Source organism: Leptodactylus fuscus, chromosome 1 (genome assembly GCF_031893055.1).
Source record: "Leptodactylus fuscus isolate aLepFus1 chromosome 1, aLepFus1.hap2, whole genome shotgun sequence".
Classification (NCBI taxonomy): Eukaryota; Metazoa; Chordata; class Amphibia; order Anura; family Leptodactylidae; genus Leptodactylus; species Leptodactylus fuscus.
This window is the reverse complement of record NC_134265.1, coordinates 108,747,215-108,769,344: the sequence shown is the minus strand read 5'-3', so window position 1 is coordinate 108,769,344 and position 22,130 is coordinate 108,747,215. Positions and strand designations below refer to the sequence as shown.

Below are 22,130 nucleotides of genomic sequence, written 5' to 3'. Positions count from 1 at the left end.
ATCAGCCAATTCTGCAAACATTTATTTCATAGTCTTGAATGTACTATTGACACAAAATGGATAGATATATGAGATGCCCATAATGAGTGATTATAGTAGGGACACAGCTCTGAAGGGTCAAAGACTTTCTTCTAATCTGTGGCATCTGTTGCTTTAACTTCTTTGGCCACCTATGGATGAGTTCACACACTGCAATTTTGTTGTGATACTTTTCTTATGCAGCCTGCTCACAAATTCTGTAACAAATTTATGTACATTGTTAATAATTAGGTTTTTAACCAAACCCATTAACTTACAGTGCAAAAAAAACTGCAGAAAATTATTGAAAATCCATAATTTGTCCTATCTGTTGTAGAAAGTCCACACATTTTCACTTCAGATTCTGTTCACTGCAGTGCAATGGAGTGAAACGAGGTTCTATCATTGTACTAAAATCCTCATGTAACTCAGGCTGTTTTCAGTGAAAGTTTTTGGAATGAATTTGTAATGTGAATAAGTTTTTACTCTGTGTGAGCATAACCTAGTAGACACTCTTACATCAAATCCCAGTGTCTTAGAATAGTTGCTCTATATATAAATACATGCTGAGACTCAATAGAAGTAACATGTTCTAAGGTCCGGGCATCAGAGTACGTATAATTAAATACTAACGTTTCCAAGGCCGCTTGCCAAGAGATTTAGCTGAACAGAGAATGGTTCTGTGAAAAAAAAAAAAAAAAAGATAAAATAGTAAAAAGAAAAAAAAAAAATCAATGAACAATTTGTTCGAAACTATGATATATATATTATATTTTTATTATATTATAATATATATACACATATATATATATATATATATATATATATATATATATATATATATAGTGTTTTGTTAAAATAAAAATATGCATATTTGACATCTGCATTGATGTAAGATTTAACACAAATAATAAAGTTTTATCGCCAAGAAGTCTATGCTTAGACAATAATGGCCTTATTGGATATTTTTTTGCTATTGGTTCTTTTAGACTCAGCGCCACCAAGTGGCTAAATTATTTTAAACAGTAAGAAATTTTTTTTTTTTTTAAACATCAGTACATAGCACCTTTTTATAAAGTGTGTTTTACACTAGTGAGGACTGTATATTTAAACATAACATAAGCAGATCATTTATGTTTATTAATTGTTGGTATATTATATATCCTTCCCCTTTTCACTTAGGTGGAAGGACGTGGATGTGACTACGTAGTCTTGTGGCTTGATTGTGACAAGGAGGGAGAAAATATCTGCTTTGAGGTAACTTCATGACATGTCTTCATGTCATCTCTTTGGTTTTTTTTGATTTTGTTAAATTTATCAGATTTTATTGTGGCTTTTGCTATGCTTTAGGTCTTGGATGCAGTCCAACCGGTGATGAACAGGGCACACACAGGGGAGCGTACAGTGTACCGTGCTAAATTCAGCTCCATCACAGATACAGATATCATGAATGCTATGAACAGACTTGGGGAACCCAACAAGAATGAAGCGCTTTCTGTCGATGCTAGGCAGGAACTGGACCTCAGGATTGGCTGTGCCTTCACAAGGTTCTTTCATGGTTTTTCTTCTGTAAAGAATTGCATGATTGTTGTATAATATCTTTTATCTTTCCATATTTAAGAAAATGAAGGCTCTATCACATATTAATGCAGGTTGTATTTGTATACGCTGTGTTTTAACTTTGCACCTAATCCACACAGCAGAATATGGAGTAAAGCTTGTTCATAAGAGGGTCAGCATGTTCCATGGCTTTAGGCACTTTAGGCAAGCGATAAAGGTTTTTATCTTAGGACCATTACATGCCCATTGTTGCTATATTACTTTACCTTTTGTCATATTGTTTTGATATGGCACAGATATACTACAATGTGGACCTGGAGCGATATCAAAAGCAAGTTTTATAGAAGTGTAATGCATTCCATATTATATGATATTAGCCTTATATTCTTGTCCTTATTAATTCATTTTGTTATCACACAGGTTTCAAACAAAGTATTTTCAAGGCAAATATGGCAACCTGGATAGTTCGCTAATATCTTTTGGTCCCTGCCAGACTCCCACATTAGGATTCTGTGTGGAGAGACATGATAAGATCCAGTCTTTTAAGCCTGAAACTTACTGGGTCCTTCAGGTCAAGGTGAGCCATACATTGAATTATACTTGTAACGTCCAATGGCGTATTAGTGCTGCTGACATATTGTTTGGAGCCCAATGGCCAAAGTGTTAAAGCATCAACTTACTACAGTCTTTTACCTTTTAATTTAGGTGAGCCGTGGCCAAGAACATACACTTACTCTAGACTGGGATCGTGTTCGAGTGTTCGACAGAGAGATTGCTCAGATGTTCTTAAACCTTACAAAATCAAGCAGGGAGGCAAAGGTAACAACATGTCTCTTCTGTGGGTATACAAACACCTGTTACATGGCTGGCTTGGTCATTCCGATAGACTTTGAATGTCGGAGCAGGAGCACGTGTGCTCATCCACCGCTCTATTCAAAAGCCTCCTCACTGCAGTCATGTGATAAGGACCTCAGGACCTCTTGTTCTAGAGCTTGGTAGGGCCCATTCTCCTTTGTGGTAACACCACAAGCTTACACTTTTATGTGTTTGTTTTTTTGTTCTTTAAATAAATTTGTGAATTCAAATTTAACTCTACTTTCCATTGCAATTTCAATGTAAAAAGAGATCTGGGTTTAATTGGGGGGCAAAAATTGTCCCTTTGAATAGTTTTTCCCACAATAAAAACTTATCACCTATTCACAAGATAGGCAATAAGTGTTTGATTGCTAAGAGTCCTTCACCAAGAACAGGGATCAATGTCCCTGTCTAAAAGTAACAAGGTTGTGAAAGCATGATGCTGCTGTTCTATTCAGTGTCAGTGGTACTGATGAGGGTACACAGGTCCTTTACTTATCTGTCTCTATCAGTTCCTTGGAGAGTGAATGAAGCAGCAGCAGTAGCATACAAGAACCACCATCAGTCTACTCAAAGTGGGAAACACCAGGGCACTTTGATGGCTTGGACTCCAAGCAATGAGACACTTGTTACCTATACTGTGGAAAGGTGATCAGTTGTTATTGCTGAACAAACTGTTTAAACTTATATTCCATGCACACAATGCGAGCATTGCCAGTGTCTTAGCTGTGTTTTTCAACAGCTAGGACAGCTATTGGCCCTGTGTATTATCAGAGGCCCTTGTATGGGGCTGTGAGCCTGGGGCAAAACTCAGGACAGGTCCTATGAATGTCCATTTTGTGGCTTGGACTCTCTGAATAAAGTGAATGGGCCCATGGAGGCAAGGGCGGTTCATGGAAATCAACCGTATCAAATGTATACAGTTGTACAGTTGTGTGCATATAGCCTTATTTGCTGAACCCACAATATCCTTTTAATAGCTGCCCCACAAAAATCAGAAGACTTAACACTTCAAGCATGTAATCTGCTGCAATCATGCTGGTTCTGGGGATAGAGGAGAAGTAAATTTACATGAGCATGTATATTAAAGGAAACCTATCACCACGGACCAAACTACAAAAGGTGTATCTGGTTTGTCCCTCCTACATATAAATATATCTCAAGTAATATGGTAAGGACTAAAAAATTACTTTTATTAAATATTCATTAAAAATATTTCTGACGCATAAAAACTAAGTGATTGTGTGTGAACAGGTACGTTCAATCATGAACAGACCTACTTCCTCTATTCCACTATTTTAGCTAGTGGTATCCCCACCTACTGAGAACTACCACAATTGTGCGAGGGGTTGCTTTCTGATCGTGTCTATGGCTCACAGTGCCGAGGTGGAGATGCCAGTGCTTAGCTGCTAGACAGTAGCAACCTGGACTCCCCAAATATTTAAATTTAGCCTTCAGAACATCCCCTGATGAGACCTATTGGTCGAAACGCATAGGGATAGGCTATACCATGCAGCATGTGTGAACAGGGTGTTAGCTCATGGGCATAATATGCTAAGCAAAGGGAAGTGTAAATGCAGTTGTCAGGGCTCTTGGTGACTCTTCACAATTAACAGTTGATTATAGCATAGTGGTAACTCCCCATGTAGTGCACACACAGAGGAGTTGATTACGCTGTATGCTGATGGTTAAGTGCAGATTTTTAGTGGGCACACTACGCTGGATCGTGTAGACATCTATCTGACGTATGTAGCCTTATACTATTGAATCCCATATTGTGAGCAAACAGGTTGTGCAGTGCATCAGAAAATGGGATAGTGATTGCTGCATTTCTGCATTCACCTTTAGAAGTGTAAATATATATATATATATATATATATATATATATATATATATATATATATATATATATATAGAGGCAAAGGTTACTGCTTAAGCCGCCTGCTAGTGACCCTCAGAAACAACACCCATTACACTGCATGTAAGCTGCATGTGAATGAGTCTTTAATTTGGCACAGGATTTATCTTGTGGCAATTGTGGATGTGTGTAGTAGGTGGACAGCCATAGGCACTATCAGAAAGCAACCCCTCACACAATTGTGGTAGTTCTCAGTAGGTCGGGATACCACTAGCTAAAATAGTGGAATAGAGGAGGTAGGTCTGTTCATGATTTGAACGTGCCTGTTCACACACAATCACTTAGTTTTTATGCGTCAGAAATATTTTTAATGAATATTTAATAAAAGTTATTTTTTAGTCCTTACCATATTACTTGAGATAAACCTGTCACCACCCAGCATATAAAATGGAGTTTTGCGCTTGTGAATGGCCTCCACTGCTGAGATATTGCATTTTTTTTTCAATATACAAATAAGTTCTTTGAAGCAATAAGGGGGTTGCCAGTTACCTCTTTACAACAACAGCAATGTCCTCATTGTTCCAAAATGCTCATTTGCTTATTGACAAAAACAGTGATGTCTTGGTAACAGGGCACCGATCACAAGGGGAAAACATATATTTATATACTGTATATTGATATGCTGGTTTCTGGTGCAAGTAAGTGAGGGCTAATTCTATGTCATCTGCACTTCTATACATGGGAATCCTCTTACTTATGGAGAGTAGCCTTTTTATAATATGTATAGTGAATGTATTTTATTTGTGTTTAATGCATTAACTAAACCACAGTTTACCACAAAGTGTAATGCTAATCTATGTCGTGCTTTGTTTAGCTTAATCAGACATTTTTTTATTTTCTGCAGGTAGAAACTGTCAGCAAAAAGGAGAAGGCCAAGCAGAGACCTCAGGCATTAAACACAGTGGAAATGTTGAGAGTGGCCAGTTCAGCTTTGGGTATGTTATATACCGTATATACTCGAGTATAAGCCGACCCGAATATAAGCCGAGGCCCCTAATTTTACCACAAAAAACTGGGAAAACTTATTGACTCGAGTATAAGCCTAGGGGGGAAATGCAGCAGTTACTGGAAAATTTCAAAAATTAAAATGGTTGGAGTGTTTGGGTGTAGTAGATGCTGGGTGATGGGAAAGGGGAGGGTGTGTTTTGGTTGTCTGTCTGCCCCTTCCCTGAGCTTGAGGACTGGGATTTTTTTCCCGCACTTGGAATTCAGCCTGGCTGAATATAGGGTATCTGCAGTGCTCCTATTAACCCCTTCCTGACGGAAGAGGAGCACTGCAGATAACCTATATTCAGTAGACTGGGCACTTTCGGACACAGGGATACCTAATGTGTTTGTGTTTCACTGTAATTTTCTACTTTTGTATCTATTCTAGGGAAAGGAGGGATTTAGAACTTTTAATTTTTTTTTATTTTTTTTTTAAAGCTTCTTTTTTTTCCCACTATTTTATGGGAGATTCTATACATTGATATTGCTGCTGGTCATAGACCTCCCCCCCTAAAAAAAAAAAAAAAAAAAAAAGAAAAAGAAATAAAATAAATTTTTTTTTTTGCTGACTCGAGTATAAGCTGAGGGGGGCTTTTTCAGCACAAAAACTGTACTAAAAAATTTGGCTTATACTCGAGTATATACGGTAAGTATTTGGTACTTACCTACTATGAAGTAAAGGCCATAGAGTTTAACCTTCATAACTTACAGTACAGCTGGCCTATCCCACCAGCAGACCACTGATGAAAGGGCAACTGATCTGACCCATCCATCACAGGCCCCACATTGCTCACAGCAGGAGAAACTAGCCCATGTGTAGTGAATTGTTGTTTTAAAAAAAATATATAGTTCAGTGGTATTTAGTATGGACAGTGGTTGGATGTGTTGGGTCACATACTCATCTGTCAGTGGCCATGTTGGAACTGGAGTATCACATTGTTAGTGATGAACATTAGACTAAACATGGTGGCAGCATGGCATATGAAACGTCAGGCATATTGGACATTCTAAACGAGGCTTATTCTTCTCTACACCTCTAGGCACAGATAGGACATCTTTAATATCTTCTTCAATGGGGCAACCATACACTGGCAGAGTTCTTTTGACTAGCGGAATAAGCATTTTGGAAACCAGTGGGACATACCAGCATGTGGTAGTTACTCTCAGATGGTTCCTAAGATCTTTTCATCAGCTCCAAGATGAATTTCATATTCCCTGCAGATGCTTCTACTGCTTCTTACAGTTGAGACTTATTCCAACATATGCAGTTGAAAGACTGAACTAATTCTTTTCTCGTGAGACTGATTTTGGGATATTTCTCAAGTTATTACTTCAGCTAGATAATGATGTTATATTGTTATTGTATTTACTTGTTAATTGTCTTATTCAGATGGCATGTATCTTTGTCTCGCATGTGATTTCAGGTATGGGCCCTCAACATACAATGCAGATTGCAGAGCGATTATATACTCAAGGCTACATCAGCTATCCTCGCACAGAGACCACACACTATCCTGAGAACTTTGATCTAAAAGGTACCCTGAGGCAGCAGGCCAACAATCCTTTCTGGGGTGATACGGTGAGCAAAATTAAAAAGTAATAGCTTTCATAATGTTTTAGGTATTTATTATGCCACACAATCTACAGCATTAGATTAGTTTTTCATGGCCAGTGAAGAACATGTAAGCATGACATTACCATGCACAATCGCTGGGCATCAGCTGGAGTGGTGTAAAGCACTTGTTTGTTCTCTGGATAAGCTGAATAGCATGTCACCTGAAGGACACGTCTGGGCTGAACCGCTCAGTTTCAATAAAATCTTAATGCTGCAAAATGCATTGACACTCCAAATAATTGGGGTGTATGAAGGAATGAATATGAGTAAAAAAAACTCATTGGTTAAAAGAGGAACTTGCTTCTAGCACTACCTTTTGGAGGGTGTTATATAGTTAATGCATGGTTTACAAAGAAACCTAAGGCATTATCTGGGAATAGTAGTCAAGCCAGCAAACTCCTCTAAAAGGAAGAGGGTCTTATCTGCAGACAGCTCTTTTGGGGTTGTTGCCTGTTATCACTGCAGAACGGGATACTAAGTCAGGGTACAGAGCAGTATCTTACTCTCTGTTCTGTAACAGTTATGCAGAAGTAGAACTCTGGAGACAAAAATAAGTTACCAACTCCAGTTTCAAAATTAAAATGGTTATTTGAAATTATACAATTATTTTTCTTCTATAATTCAATAGATTTTATGGATTTCAGTCACTAGCTTTTTACTGAATTAAAGGATCTTTACTGCTACTGTCTGACAGTGGCTATAAGCTGTTTATGTTGGAATCAGGCGTTGGAATAATGGAGGGATCAGAGTCAGTGGTTTGACCTACCACTTTTATAGCCCTATGTAGAAGGCCCTCTGTGATGTCCCTGTCTCTGTGGTTTCCTTGTCCACAAAGCAAGGTCCATTACAAAAAAAAAAGGTTTTCCTTTATTATAGAATTTAACTGGCCTACAAAAAATTATGAACTGAACACCACTAACAACTTAATGGGATTATCTGGAGCCAAAAAAATCACGTGCATTGATTTCATAATGTAAAATAGAAGAACTTACTAATTTACACAAAGAAATATAAACAAAATAAAGTGTTTCGTGCCTGTAATTAACTATTCAAAAACGTAGGAGGGTCACTCACTAATACTAAGACGTATTAAAAATATATAATCTTTTTTAGAATCAGATTAAAACTATTCGCACAATAACTAGGAACACCTACATAAAAGTACAGCTAGGGGAGCGGACCATATATACACAGATACTCCATAGCCTTGTTCACTGGTCACTCTATCCCCTATAGGAAATAAGTCCCATGTTCCCATGATACCAGTGGTGTATCAACCATATAAATATTGTATCTAAATTTGGAACATCTCCTTTTTAATGGCTATTTCCTATAGTACCTTTATGATAATCAAGACACAAGCGCTATGTATAAGAAGCCACATAGCTGGAATAACATCTGCAAGGAGTTTGTATGCTCTCCCCGTGTTTGCTTGGATTTCCTCCCATTCTACAAAGACATACTGATAGGAAAAAAAATGTACATTGTGATCCCTATATGGGGCTCACAATCTACATTAAAAAAAAAAAAAAGAAGCCACATAGCCTTCTTACTACTGTCAGATCTGCATAAACTGTTTGAATATCCTCATAGCATGACTACCAATAGATCTCCTCCTATAATAGCTCTATCCATAAAAGCACAATTAACAATAGAGCGCTCACTACGTGTATACGACATACAAATGTGTTTCTAATGTCGGTTACATCCGAAGATGCCAACATAATCATCAGAGGTATGTTTCTAAAAGTTAGTATTATCAGGAGGGGAGGGGGCGTTCCTCCCCGCTCACACTGTACAGCGTGATAGGTGCTGCTGTGGAGAAGGACGTACCTGACTGACTGTCAGGGACGCCCTTCTGACTGTAAAAAGCTACGGTACCGGGACCAAAAGCTCTTTACCCGGGGCACAGATCAGGAAAGCTGACAGTGTGCTGAGTTCAGTGCACTGTCGGCTTTCCAGCAGTATATACAGTAGAACTGCCTGTGCCCCAAACCATGAAGGGTCCTCTTTAAACGGCAAGTATGCTCTCTGATTGATAATGGCAGATGATATCATGAACAAAAGTCCATGATACCCTTCCCTTTGGGTCATCTGAAATCACAGGGATAGAAGAATAAGAAATCATTCTCCCCTCCCTGCACACTTTGGGCTGCACGTGTTCCCCCTCACAATGTCTGAAATGAGAGCTGCAATGTGCAGCCCCCACTTCAACCAGTGATATTGATGGTTATACTGGTGATTTAGGCATGATTCTTAGCTTCTAAATAAAACAAAGATTGTGGCTCCAAACTTAGAGCCGTTTAAGTAACTGAATCTTTGCAAATTCCCTGACCGATCCTGTGCGCGCTAAATTGTTAGCTATTTGGCTCAAAGCTTGAGCAGGAGACAGGCAAAACTGTTAGATGGTTAATGTTCATGGTATGAGACACACGCACGATTATGTGCATGATGTTGTCTTTATGGTATATTAGTAAAAGCTCTTTATCAATACCTTAGTATAAAATTGTCTGTTCAAGGTTGACTCTATTTAGGCATGCATAGCTAAATTCATTGACCGTTCATTACGATGAATTTTCAGGTTAAGGCTTTGCTTGCTGAAAATATTAATCGCCCCAGAAAAGGAACAGATGCTGGAGACCATCCTCCTATTACACCAATGCGTTCAGCAACAGAGGCAGAACTTGGTAAATAGTTGTCTGTGAGATCTATAAAATTGTTTCTCTTCTTCTTCTTCTTTTTTTGATGTTTAATGTCTTTTATCACAGTCAGTTTTTCTGTTTTAGAATTTAAAAACTTCTGCATAAGCAAAGCTAATAACATTAATGGAGCTTACAAGCAGCTGTATAGAAAGTTTGTGCTGAATGTTGGACCTAATAATGATATGTTGATGAAAGTCGGGATGACTATAGGGTCACATGACTTTCTGGATACTTTGTTCTGATGTGTCACTCTACCCAGTCCATAAATTATTTACATCTTTTCAGCTATATGAAATGAGCCTTACTTGAAAATATATAGAAAATCCTTCTACTCTGCCCTTGCAGTATTTTTGCAAATAATGGGTGCAGGAGTCCCAGCTAAAACAATGGTCTTCCGCAAAGAACTGAACCACCTAAACGTCTGCCATCAGATTGGACAGTACCTCAAACCAAGTCTCCCGTCAAAGCATTGCAGACTGTCCTCTATGACCAAAGCATTAGTGATATTTACCTAAATTTAAATTCAGTTTTCTTATCTTTTATTAACGTTATATTCACGCTTGCGTTCGGATTTCAGTCTTTCAGATTCCTAAGTTGACCTGAAAGACAGAAACCCTATCCACTTAAAAAGTGGTTAGACGTGGAAACCCATTGACCCCATAGACTGTAATAGATCTGCCAGGTTTCCAATGATTTTATACTGAAATCTCCACCAGTTTTAAGCAGAATCTGGGACAGTGTCCGAATGCTAGTGTGAACCTAGCGTAACATAGTATTTTATATGCAATCAGTGAACTACGTTAGAGCCATTGTCTTGTTTCTGTGTGTCTGTAGGGAACAAGTTCCATTCAATTTAACTTAATATTTTTATTTTTTTCCCATGTTATTGTTTTGTTTTTTTTTTCTTTTCTCCAAGGTACTGATGCATGGAGACTATATGAGTATATAACCCGTCATTTTATTGCTACCATCAGTTATGACTGCAAATATCTCCAAACAAGTATTGCTTTCAGTGTAGGTTGTGAGAGGTTTACATCTACCTGCAAGGAAGTTATATCTCCTGGTGAGTAAATGTGTTTTATAACTTCTATATTCCCATCTCTGTATTAATGGTTATATCCATAGCATACCTTTAGTGGGACACCCATCGGGTATTTATGACTTATACTATGGCTATATACACAAATTCTAAGATGGCGATACCCCTTTAAAGGGGTATTATAATTTTAGGAAATGAATGGTGTATCATTTGAATAATGAGAAGTTTTACATTTTCCCAATGTATTATTATTTATTATGCTTACTTATATAGCGCCATCATATTACGCAGCACTTTACAGATATTATCAGTCACTGTCCCATATAGGGCTCACAATCTACATCCCCTATCAGTATGTCTTTGGTGTGTGGGAGGAAACCGGAGTACCCGGCGGAAACCCACGCAAACACGGGGAGAACATACAAACTCCTTGCAGATGTTGCCCTTGGCAGGATTTGAACCTAGGACTCCAGCGCTGCAAGGCTGCAGTGCTAACCACTGAGCCACTGTTCTACTTCCTGTTTGAATTCCTCATGGTTTTGAAGATCTCTTTGGAAACCATTATTGCGCTAAATGTTTTCCTGCATTTTAAAAATTGATGTTTTATCCATAAGATCATTGGGTTGTCCAACTTTTGGGACACCTGCATATTAGCTGCTTCACCCATGAGCAAGTGAGCTGTAGTACTCACTTGCTGTACATTTTTAATAGTGACCATAGTGAGTACTGCATCCTGTTTCCCACAAACTTGAATGCACAGTTGGAATATTTTTGCTAGTTCTCACCATTTAAGCACCCAATATGCTATTTATTCTCTATACTTTCAGGTGGGCGGTCCCACCTGATCGATTCCAGTCAAGAATGGCCCCCCTGACTGTAGAGGGACTAATTAGTTTATTGGGTGCTGAAATTAACAGCACTGCTTTCTCAAGATTCATTGGAGAAAGACATTTTGAAGGATGCAACGAGTTAGAGCTAGTGGATGTGCTTCTTAACCACTTCTGGACTGCCCATAGACTATATACGTCCGGGGAGTGGTTGCCTTGTTCTGACGTGCCGGTACGTCCTGTCAGAACACAGCTATTGCACGAGATCGTGGTGCTGAAGCTGGGAGCCGGCTGTATTTCAAAGAAAAATAATTGCAGCAGCACCAGCAAATCTGGGGATTATCCCACAAATTGCACGGCAGAAACCCCTCTCCAGGCAAAAGGGTTTGCAATAAAAAAAGAAAACAATCCGGAAAACATTTACACGCAAAAATTAAAAATAGATTATAAAAAGAATAGGTTTTCACTATCTGGTTTTATTTAGTAAATCATTTAGGTGATACATCCCCCATTAACTGCAAGAGAGAGGATTATTTCTTTAATATTGGATTTCAGGGTTTACGGAAGTAATGCCTTGGCAGGGTATCCCAAAAGAAGAAAGCTTTCAGCCATGTGAGAGAGGCGACAAGTTTAATGTGGATGAGATAAAGCTTCTAGAAAAACAGACGTGCCCTCCAGATTATCTGACCGAAGCAGAACTCATCTCCCTGATGGAAAAGCATGGGATTGGTTGGTAATTCTTTATATATATATATATGCAAACTTATATTAACAAAAAATATGACACACAGCACTTCCCTCAAAAACACAATTCTTGCCTTTATTCATCTTTTATTGATATATAGACAAGGCTGTGTATTTGACCGGACAAAGCTTCAACTCTTCAATTTTCCCAAAAATCCTCCGACTCCTTCATAAATGGCTAGTGATTGACCTCATATAAAAGTAAACTTGCAGCAAACTATGCATCAAATTAATTATACATTATTGATAATTGTATAATATTACTTTAACTAATTTAATATCGGAGTCAGAGTCAGTAACTTTTTTTTTCCAATTCCACAGATGTGTGTGTATGGTAGTCTAGCGAATAAAACTTACTAAACCAATTGACAACGGTATACGAAAATTTAGAAAGGGCTCGACTTGTAACCATCTTTCCAATTCTCTACTGGTCCTGTTCCAGTGCTTAGCATCAGACAAGCATGTTGGGACACACGTTAACTTCCTCCCCCCCCCCCCCCCCCAATATAATTATAGTGCCTTCAGTGGAGGAATAGTGAGTTCTCAGCTACAGAGATAGGCATGACATCGTGCGATGGTATGGTAAGACCTGGTTCAAATCTGTGTTTGGTATTCCATTTGGGGAGTCTGCATGGGAACCCCCCAAACAGAATACTGAACGCATTGAAAAGCAGTTCGCTTACGAAAGCACACGGACCCCATAGATTGTAAAGGGGTCCGTGTGTTTTCCGCGTTATGTCCCCACGGAACATGCAGAACGAAAGGTAATTTATGAAGTACTTTTCTCTCCGCATGACTCGAGCAGACACAGCATGGAAAACACGCTGATCCCATTACAGTCTATGGGGTCACTGTGCTTTCATAAGCTCACCGCTTGTCATTGCGTTCAGTATTCCGTTCGGGGAGTTCCTATGCGGACTCCCCGAATGGAATACCAAGTGCAAATCTGACCCAGGCCTAAGATTCAGGAGTTAACTGAGTCTGCGGGGCAAACCCCTGTTCAAGAGTACAACCAAAAATTCTAGCAAACTGTGATGCTTTATCTGTATGTATCAAGTATAAAGGTAAACATATAATGTGTTTTTATTTATTAGGTACGGATGCAAGTATCCCTGTGCACATCAATAATATCTGTCAGCGTAATTATGTTACAGTAGAAAGTGGCCGCAGATTGAAGCCTACCAGTTTGGGCATTGTCTTAGTACATGGCTATTACAAAATAGGTAAGTACAAAAACATTACTGCAACAACCACAATACTGCTATTGATACATTGTGGTTATTGCTGGAGGATTATTATTCCTGAAGAGAATTGCTTTCTTTCTTACTTCATTATCAGTCCAATATTATGTAACGTTTAGATGATCTGGCATACTCTACGTTTTCTAAATCTGGAACACCTCTTTCCTCTTCATGGCTTTCATCAGCAGCCTTTCCCATCAGCGCGAATGAAATTTCACGCATGCTCTGTATGCTTGGCCGCTTCAGCATATTCACTTCAAATCTAAGCATATTCAACTGCTACCACTGCAATACAGAACCCATTATAGTGGTAAACAACATACCTTTCTTATGTATGTAACTATTGTAGATTTGGAAGAAAACATCTTTACATTCTTTTTCAAATGAGGCAGTTTGCCTTTCCTTCAGCCTTTTCTGCTCAAAAAGATGGGAAATGGGGAGAATCAATTACCATTGCACATTGAGTGGTGAAGGCAGGAGATGGTAGGGGTCTGAGTGGCAAGAACAGTGCTCCCATGGTTAAAGACCCACCACAGTGCAACAGCTTCCTCATTTGCATAAGAGTTGAAGTTGTTTTTCTAAAAATCTACAAAGTAACCTACATAGACATTGTCATGTGCTCTTTAGCATGGTGGTGACAGTTGATTATGCTTGTGGAAGGTGGTATACTGCCTTTAAACTACAATTCTTAAACTAGCAGATAAATGTATGCGCATACATGTTGAAGTTTTATTGCCTACATTTTTTGCAACCAATAGTTTGTCTCTTACACGACAGTGGTCTTTTACTACTGTCACCCTTCTATGTTCCTATGTATAATGGAGTGTTCCAGAGCCTCCATGGGCTCCGTATTCAGGTTAAAAGGTCCCTTCAATGAAATTGGTCTAAAGATGAATGCAACAGTCTGACTTCTGAATTTCACAGCTTTTTTTCTTACTCCTAGATCCTGAGCTGGTTTTGCCCACAATACGCAGTGCAGTGGAAAAACAACTTAATCTGATTGCCCAGGGGAAAGTAAACTACCATCAGGTCCTTGAGCACACTCTGGATATCTTCAAAAGGAAGTTTCACTATTTTGTAGATTCTATTGCAGGTGAGATTTCAGTGTGTCAAAAAAGTGAAAGTTAAGGGGGTTGTCCCTTTATGGACATTTATACCGTATCCACAGATCATGTGTGTGAATGTGGGGGCCCAATCACCAGTACAATTGTGTGATCAGCACTCCCTTCACTTTACAGTCTCAGTAGCCCTATAGAAGTGAATGGAGGCCCCCTGTAATCAGACCCCTATTTCTTATAATTAGCCCAGGCCACTTTAACCATATGAAAAATGGTGAACTGCAGCAGGAATCCTCCTGTCAGCCTTCCCGGATTCAGTGGGGATGTCCTAGATTTCAGCCATTGTCCTGCTGTCCCTGGCAGAATGCCTGATTTCAACTCTCTGTTCTCCCTGCTCCACTACTTGCCTTTCTACGGTTTGGTGCAGGCAAACACATTACAATGATCTCATCATGCCCAGAGTGTAACTTCTCCAATGTAAAATGTCTTGGTGTGTCACCAGATTTTTCCTGCTTTGTATCCTTTCATATGTTGGAATGTATGCTTAAAATATGGTCCTAACAGATAATATGGCCCTTTCTTGTTTTTGAAAATCATCTGTAAAAATTTGATAGTAAAGCATTTACAATTCCCATACTTTGGTAAAAGCCTTTTTTATACTTTGATTGAAAATTCTGACCAAAAGCGTTGGAAATGGAATATGATATCAATGCCTTTACATCAGGGTGCCACCATTTTAACCTCCACCTCTTTGGAGAACATGGATTTACCAATAGCAATTTTAGGTTTTAAAGAATTGGGTTCCCAGAGATGGTGACCAGACATTTATGGTATGATATTACAATTTGGTCAGAATGCATTTTTAAATCGGTATTTGTTGTAATGAAAACCTTGAATTTCTATTAGGTATGGATGAGTTAATGGAGGTGTCCTTCTCGCCGCTGGCTGCCACTGGCAAACCACTATCTCGCTGTGGGAAATGTCACCGCTTTATGAAGTACATTCAGGTATGTATGTCATTATATACTAGCACTGCTTACAATTATGGCACCATATATGTGCAACAAGGCTGTCACAAAATGTCTACTACAGCCAGTTAAGGTTTAAATCATGATCATACTCTTGACAAAAATAGTACAGTTGTGGGGGGGTTAGTACTAATTTTAATAGTAGTAATACTTTTGTATATGTGTCACATTTAGAATTTGTTTAGAATTGTTCTATCCATTTGTTAAAGGGGACCTTTCCCACTTATATTAACTCCAATTTTTTGTATCCATTAATAGGTGCTGCTGCTCAATACCTTTGGGGAACACAGCACCACGGATATAGAGTCCTGTCCACTAGCTGACACTAGGAATAACAAAAGATGGCAGATATGCCTCTGGGCTATACCTTCTACACAGTCACTTGGCTAGCCAATTTTAGCATAGTGTCCATAGAAGACAAACATGACCTCAAGCAGGTCTCTGCCTTATATCGTTTCTCTTTTCTTTTGAGGGGCTTTAGCATGTATGCCACAATAGTCCCACCCCCATGTGGGTGCAGCGATATGTCGAAAGCTTCACTGGTCACGCAGTCCCCACCACTGCATCTATGGCCAGAATGCCGGTGACCATACTACCATGTGCGAGGTCACTGAAGGAGTGACCCTGAGGAGTCCAAAGACAGCGGATCGGGTAAATATATGTCCTCCAGACCCCAATCACTACCCTGAGCCTCTTTCTCTGTATGTCAACCTCCTGGCCCATGGTTTTCTGTTCCACTCCACCATACCGCAGCTGCATTTAACAGCATGGCTGTTGAATCCGAGGTCCTGAGGCGCCGTGGGCTTTCAGAGCCTGTTATCCAGACCATGTTCAAGGCCCAAAATCTCCAGTCTGCTAAGATCTATCATCGCATGTGGAAGGCCTACGTGCGGTGGTGCAGAAATAATGACTTCCATCTTCTCTACTGTTTTCTTCCCAGGATCCTGGAGTTATCCAATCCAATCTGAATCAGGGACTTGATCTTTCTTTTCTTAAAGGAAAGGTGTCTGTCCTTTCCATTCTTTTTCAGAAGACCCTGGCCTTCTGGCCTCATGTGTAGACTTTGACTGCAGGGAGTGTCACACTATGTTCTTCCCTACCATCAATCTAGTCCTTGAAGCACTTCAGGCTCCTCCTTCAAGCCTTTACACAAGATCTCTCTTCACCTTCTGTCCTTTAAGGTTGCCTTCCTAGTGGCCTTTACTTCCATCTGCAGGGTCTCCAAACTGACTCTCCTTTCCTGGAAGCATCCTTTTCTTGTTCTCCACAAGGACAAGGTTGTCCTTCGTTCACCACCGTCTTTCCTGCTTTGTTCTTTCCACATCAGTAAGGACATCATCTTACCATTTTTCTGCCTGGTCCGCCTGAATGTGGGCAGGGCAATCCAGGTCTATTTTGGCTCTTACGGACCCTTTCCATTGTTCTGACACCTTGTTTGTTCTCCTTGAGGGCTCTCGTAAGGGCCTGGTGGCTTCCAAGGCTTTCTTCTCCAGGTGAATTCGGTCTGCTATCAGGGAGGCCTACAGAATCCTTGTGGCAGCTCATTCCATGAGAGCTGTTCAGCATCAGGCTTCAAAGCTGCCACCTCGTACTCTGTCCGTGACTTTAGCAAATTCTACCAGATACATTCTGTGACCTCTGTTGATGCCAGCTTGGGTCATAAGGTTCTGCAAGCAGCTGTGTGCTAGGTTGTTCGCATAACTGTGTAATTTCCACCTTCTGGAACTGCTTTAGGACATCCCATGGTGTTGTGTTCCCCAATGATATAATCAAGAAAAATGGCTTTTTGTACTCTCTGAAAATCCTGTTCTTGTTGTGTATTCATTGGGGGACACAGATCTCACCTTTTTTTTCTTGTTGTTCCTGCCCCGGGCTTCTGCTTCAGGACATGTTGGTGGCTGTTGGTTCCATGTTCTTTGCTCTTTTTTTTTCTTGTTTATTTGTGTCTCTTCTACTGCTGCGTTAGAAACTGGCTAACCTAGTGACTGTGGAGAGGATAGAGTCCAGACACGGAACCGATATCTTTTCTTATTCCTAGTGGCCAGGTCTATACCCATGGCCCAGTGAATGCAACGAGAAAAGGATTTTATAGTGAATACAAAAATCCATTTTTTTTGTCTTGCCACCACCATTCCTGAGCAATTGTTTCTGTTACTGTTAACAGAATTATGCTCTCTACAGTTAGGTTGGCTGTTCCTGTCTTTTTATTACAATCTGGCACCTCCCACCTGATAGCAGAGAGCATAATTATGCTAATACTAACAGCACCAATTGCTCCAGAATGGCGTGTGCTGAAGAATAAAAATCCCAACTGCTCCAGAATCAGTGGAGTAGCATCTATTGAAGAATGCAAAGAAATGGAGTTGGTAGAGGTGGTAAAAGGTCCTCTTTAATGTATGTCACTTGCCTTGAACTGCCTATTAATGGCAGTCTAATCTGCATCTGCAGCATGTTATAGAGCAGGAGGCGCCGTGTGAATGAGCTTATATGAAGCATACTAGTTCATAATACAACACAAGAGCAACCATTTTGAATAAAGTGTGATATTACAGCATTTTACTTTTATCCATTTTACAAATCTGTTTGTTCCAGGCTAAGCCTAGTCGCCTCCATTGTTCCCACTGTGATGAGACCTATAGCTTACCACAAAATGGAACCATCAAGTTGTACAAGGAGTTGCGCTGTCCACTGGATGACTTTGAGCTTGTGCTGTGGTCATCAGGGTCAAGGGGGAAAAGCTATCCATTGTGCCCATATTGTTACAACCATGCTCCTTTCAGGGACATGAAAAAAGGTTTGTTTAAAGATCAGGATATCACGTTTGTTTCATTGTTATGTAGCATAGGCTGAGCCTATGTTTGGCTTTTGCAAATCCGAATTTGATAAATTATGATCCAACTTTTTGGTCTAAGGCCGGGTTCACACGGAGTATTCTGGCTTGTCATTTGGTACGTAGACCGTACTCGCGGCGCTATTTTGCGGCCGCCGCAAAATCACGGCTGCAAAATAGCGCCGCGTATACGGTACCGGCTCCCATTGAAAACAATGGGAGCGTATACGGCCCGCAAATCCTCCCGCGGCATCTACGTACCAAATGACGAGCCAGAATACTCCGTATGAACCCGGCCTAAAGAGTTGAGCTGGACTTACTTGCATTTTGTCATGATTTTTAGCCATGTATCGCTATTTAACCCCTTCCCGCCGACGGCATACTTCGATTTTCGTTTTTGACTCTCCTCCTTCTAAACCCCATAACTTTTTTATTTCTCCGTTCCCAGAGCCATATGAGGTCTTAATCTTTGCGGCACAAATTGTACTGGGAAGCTGGAAAAATTTTTAGAATGGGGTTGATTTGAAAAAAAAATGCATTTCCGTGACTTTCTTACGGGCTTCGGTTTTACGGTGTTCACTGTGCAGCCAAAATGACAATCATCTGTATTCTATGTTTCGGTACGATTCCAGGGATACCAAATTTATATGGTTTTATTTACATTTTAACCCCTTAAAAAAAATCCAAAACTGTGTTAAAATTTTTTTGTTCTTAAAGTCACCATATTCCGACACCCATAACTTTTTTTATACATCCGTGTACGGGGATGTATAGGGCGTCTTTTTTTGCGGGGTTCGGGTGTACTTTTCAGTTCTTCCATTTTGGGGAAAATGCTATTGCTTTGATCACTTTTTATTAAAATTTTTATCAGAATCATAACAGTGAAAAAATGGCAGTTTGGCACTTTTGACTCTTTTTCCTGCTACAGCGTTTACCGTACAGGAAAAATATTTTTATAGATTTGTAGAGCGGGCGTTTTTGGACATGGGGATACCTAACATGTATGTGTTTCATAGTATTTAACTACATTTATATGTGTTCTAGGTAAAGGGAGGTGATTTGAATTTTTAATACTTTTTAATTTTTTTTTATATTTTTTTTTTTCCTTTTTTTTTTTTAATTTTTTTAGCATTTATTAGACCCCCTAGGGGTCTTGAACCTCAGGGGGTCTGGTCTGCAAATGCATTGCAATACATGCATTTTTACATTGCAAAAAATCGTCATTTCTTTTGCAGGCTGCATAGAGCAGCCTGCAAAAGAATATCACTGAAGACAGGCCGGGGAGCTGAACAAGGCTCCCGGCTGTCATGGCAATGTGACGTTGGCCGTAGAGCATGATCCAGGTGTCGGCGATCACCGGTAAAATGGTGGCGCCCATGCACCGCCGGGAAAATGGCGCCTCGGTCAGCTTTGACTGAGGCGCCGGAGGGGTTAATGCCTCCGATTGGTCCGGGCACCGACCGGAGGCATTAGCGCTGGGTGTCTACTGTGTAAAACAGTAGACACCCGGCAGCTATGGCAGCTGCCATAGTTAAACACCCAGTGTCCGCCGTAGTATTACGGCAGATGTCGGAAAGGAGTTAAAGCCGACAGGATTTTATGTCACACTGTGAATGACACAGTGACACAGTGCTTGCCCTATTATTTCCTTAGGGTAGGACTTCAACATCAGATTAGTGAATGTGGGGGGGCCGGGGGACACCTCAGCCTGACATATTATAACTCACACCAGTTTTCTAGCAACGTTATACAGGAATATGCCAGTTCCTGATTGGCGTAGATTTCCATTCTGGCATCCAGAGCCTTTCCATAAATCAGGTGCAACTTCAGCCTAACAAGCATTAAATTAAAACCGACGTATAAAATACCAGCCTAAATAAATTCATTTAAATTGGGCTGATCGCACATCAAAAAATAGGACATGAGCTATTTTTGTCTGTTGTCACGGATCCCTGAATAGAAGTTTATGATGGATCCATGCAAACAGCTGCCCCGAAGATGTAAAACAGCTATGAATAAGGAACAGTTTTTATCCACAGTCATATAAATATAGCCTACATATGTCCTTGTTGTTATGTTTCTGACAGTACCTGTTAATAATGATCTTCATTTGCCATCTTTCTACAGGGATGGGGTGCAATGAGTGCACTCACCCAACTTGCCAGCATTCACTGAGCATGCTTGGAATTGCCCAGTGTGTGGAATGTGAGAATGGAGTGATGGTCCTGGACTCCACCTCTGGTCCTAAATGGAAGATGTCCTGTAATAAGTGTAACGTTATTGTGCACTTCTTTGAAAACGCTCACAGAGTGCGAGTCTCTGTAGAGAACTGTGAAGTGTGCGATGCTGCCCTTGTGCTTGTTGACTTTAATAAGGCAAAGAGTCCCCTTCCTGGAGACCAGACTCAGCATACAGGCTGTGTGTTTTGTGACAGTGTCTTCCAAGATCTGGTGGAGCTGAAACATGCCACTATGAGACATCCAATGCACAGAGGTGGACAAGGAAGAAAACAAGGACGGGGAAGAGGCAGAGGTCGAAGAGGTAATCCCAAAAAACCAAAGGACAAAATGGCTGCCTTGGCAGCATACTTTGTTTAACAAGTTTTTTTTGGCATGTTCAATAAAACCTTGTTCTGGAAAACTTTTCTTATGTGTAAAAGAGCTCCTTACAAGGTCAGGTACTAAGTTCTGTCATTGGTGTATATCATATGTATGTATGATATGTAAAATGCGTAGCTTCTCAATTTCCTGTATACAATAAGTGGCTGTTCACACAGCAGAAAGAAAGGAGGAATTTCAGACAGACTTCCACTTCAAATTCCTCTCCACTTTCTGGCCCTTCTGCTTTCCTCCACGGCTTTTACTTTCAGAATACAATACAATACAATACAATACTTTATTGATCCACACAGGAAATTTATTGTCCAACAGCTCAACCAGACATTACATTACAAGACACAGGATAAACATACATATACTGTTCACAATGAATGGGTCAGTAGGGATTCAGTCCTAGATTACCTCACTAGATCCAGCCTTATTATTCACAGTTCCATTGAAACAAGTTAAAGAGGACCTTTCATGGGTTTGGGCACAGGCAGTATTATATACCGCTAGAACGCTCCTCCCCGCTCACACTGTACAGCGCGATAGGTGCTACGGTGCAGAAGGATGTTCCTGACAGACTGTCAGGAACACCCTTCTGACTGTAAAGAGCTACAGTACCGGTATAGATAGCGCTTTACACGGGGCACAGATCGGGAAAGCCGCTGGTGCGCTGAATTCAACGCACTGTCAGCTCTCCAGCAGTATATAAAACTGCCTGTGCCCAAACCATGAAAGGTCCTCTTTAAGGCAGCACTTCACTGAGGAAACGTAGTAGGATGAACCCTTCGCTGAAGTTACTGTTGAGAGATCACTGAGCAGTGGAGAGGATGCTATGGGTTACCTATGTCTTCCATTTTAATACCAGCAATCCAAATTGGACCCAGTCACAGACCTGGCCCTCCTTATTAGTTTGTCCATTTTTCTTAGATACATCAGATACATTAGCCTCAGATGACTGGGGCAAATCAGCAGTGTCTTGTGCCATGGGTTCTCTGGCAGAATTAGCCACAGAATCGGTGCCAAGATCCGAAAGGACACTCAGAAGCCGCTGCAAATCCCTCTTTGTGAACTTACACTTAGATGCTCCACCAATTACTATAGT

General features: G+C 40.2%; 1 protein-coding gene across 1 annotated transcript in view; it reads left to right on the top strand.

The window, feature by feature from the left end:
* TOP3B (DNA topoisomerase III beta) overlaps positions 1–21,019 on the top strand; it is a 39,516-nt gene extending 18,497 nt beyond the window's left edge. Inside the window, exons 5-18 of the mRNA XM_075275562.1 lie at positions 1,201–1,275; positions 1,369–1,565; positions 1,999–2,155; positions 2,284–2,397; positions 5,196–5,286; positions 6,763–6,917; positions 9,535–9,640; positions 10,572–10,718; positions 12,077–12,250; positions 13,360–13,488; positions 14,450–14,599; positions 15,471–15,571; positions 18,185–18,386; positions 20,550–21,019. Coding sequence (XP_075131663.1) covers positions 1,201–1,275; positions 1,369–1,565; positions 1,999–2,155; positions 2,284–2,397; positions 5,196–5,286; positions 6,763–6,917; positions 9,535–9,640; positions 10,572–10,718; positions 12,077–12,250; positions 13,360–13,488; positions 14,450–14,599; positions 15,471–15,571; positions 18,185–18,386; positions 20,550–21,019 — 2,268 coding nt within the window. The remainder of the gene's footprint in view (positions 1–1,200; positions 1,276–1,368; positions 1,566–1,998; positions 2,156–2,283; positions 2,398–5,195; positions 5,287–6,762; positions 6,918–9,534; positions 9,641–10,571; positions 10,719–12,076; positions 12,251–13,359; positions 13,489–14,449; positions 14,600–15,470; positions 15,572–18,184; positions 18,387–20,549) is intronic.
* The last annotated feature ends 1,111 nt before the right edge of the window (positions 21,020–22,130 follow it).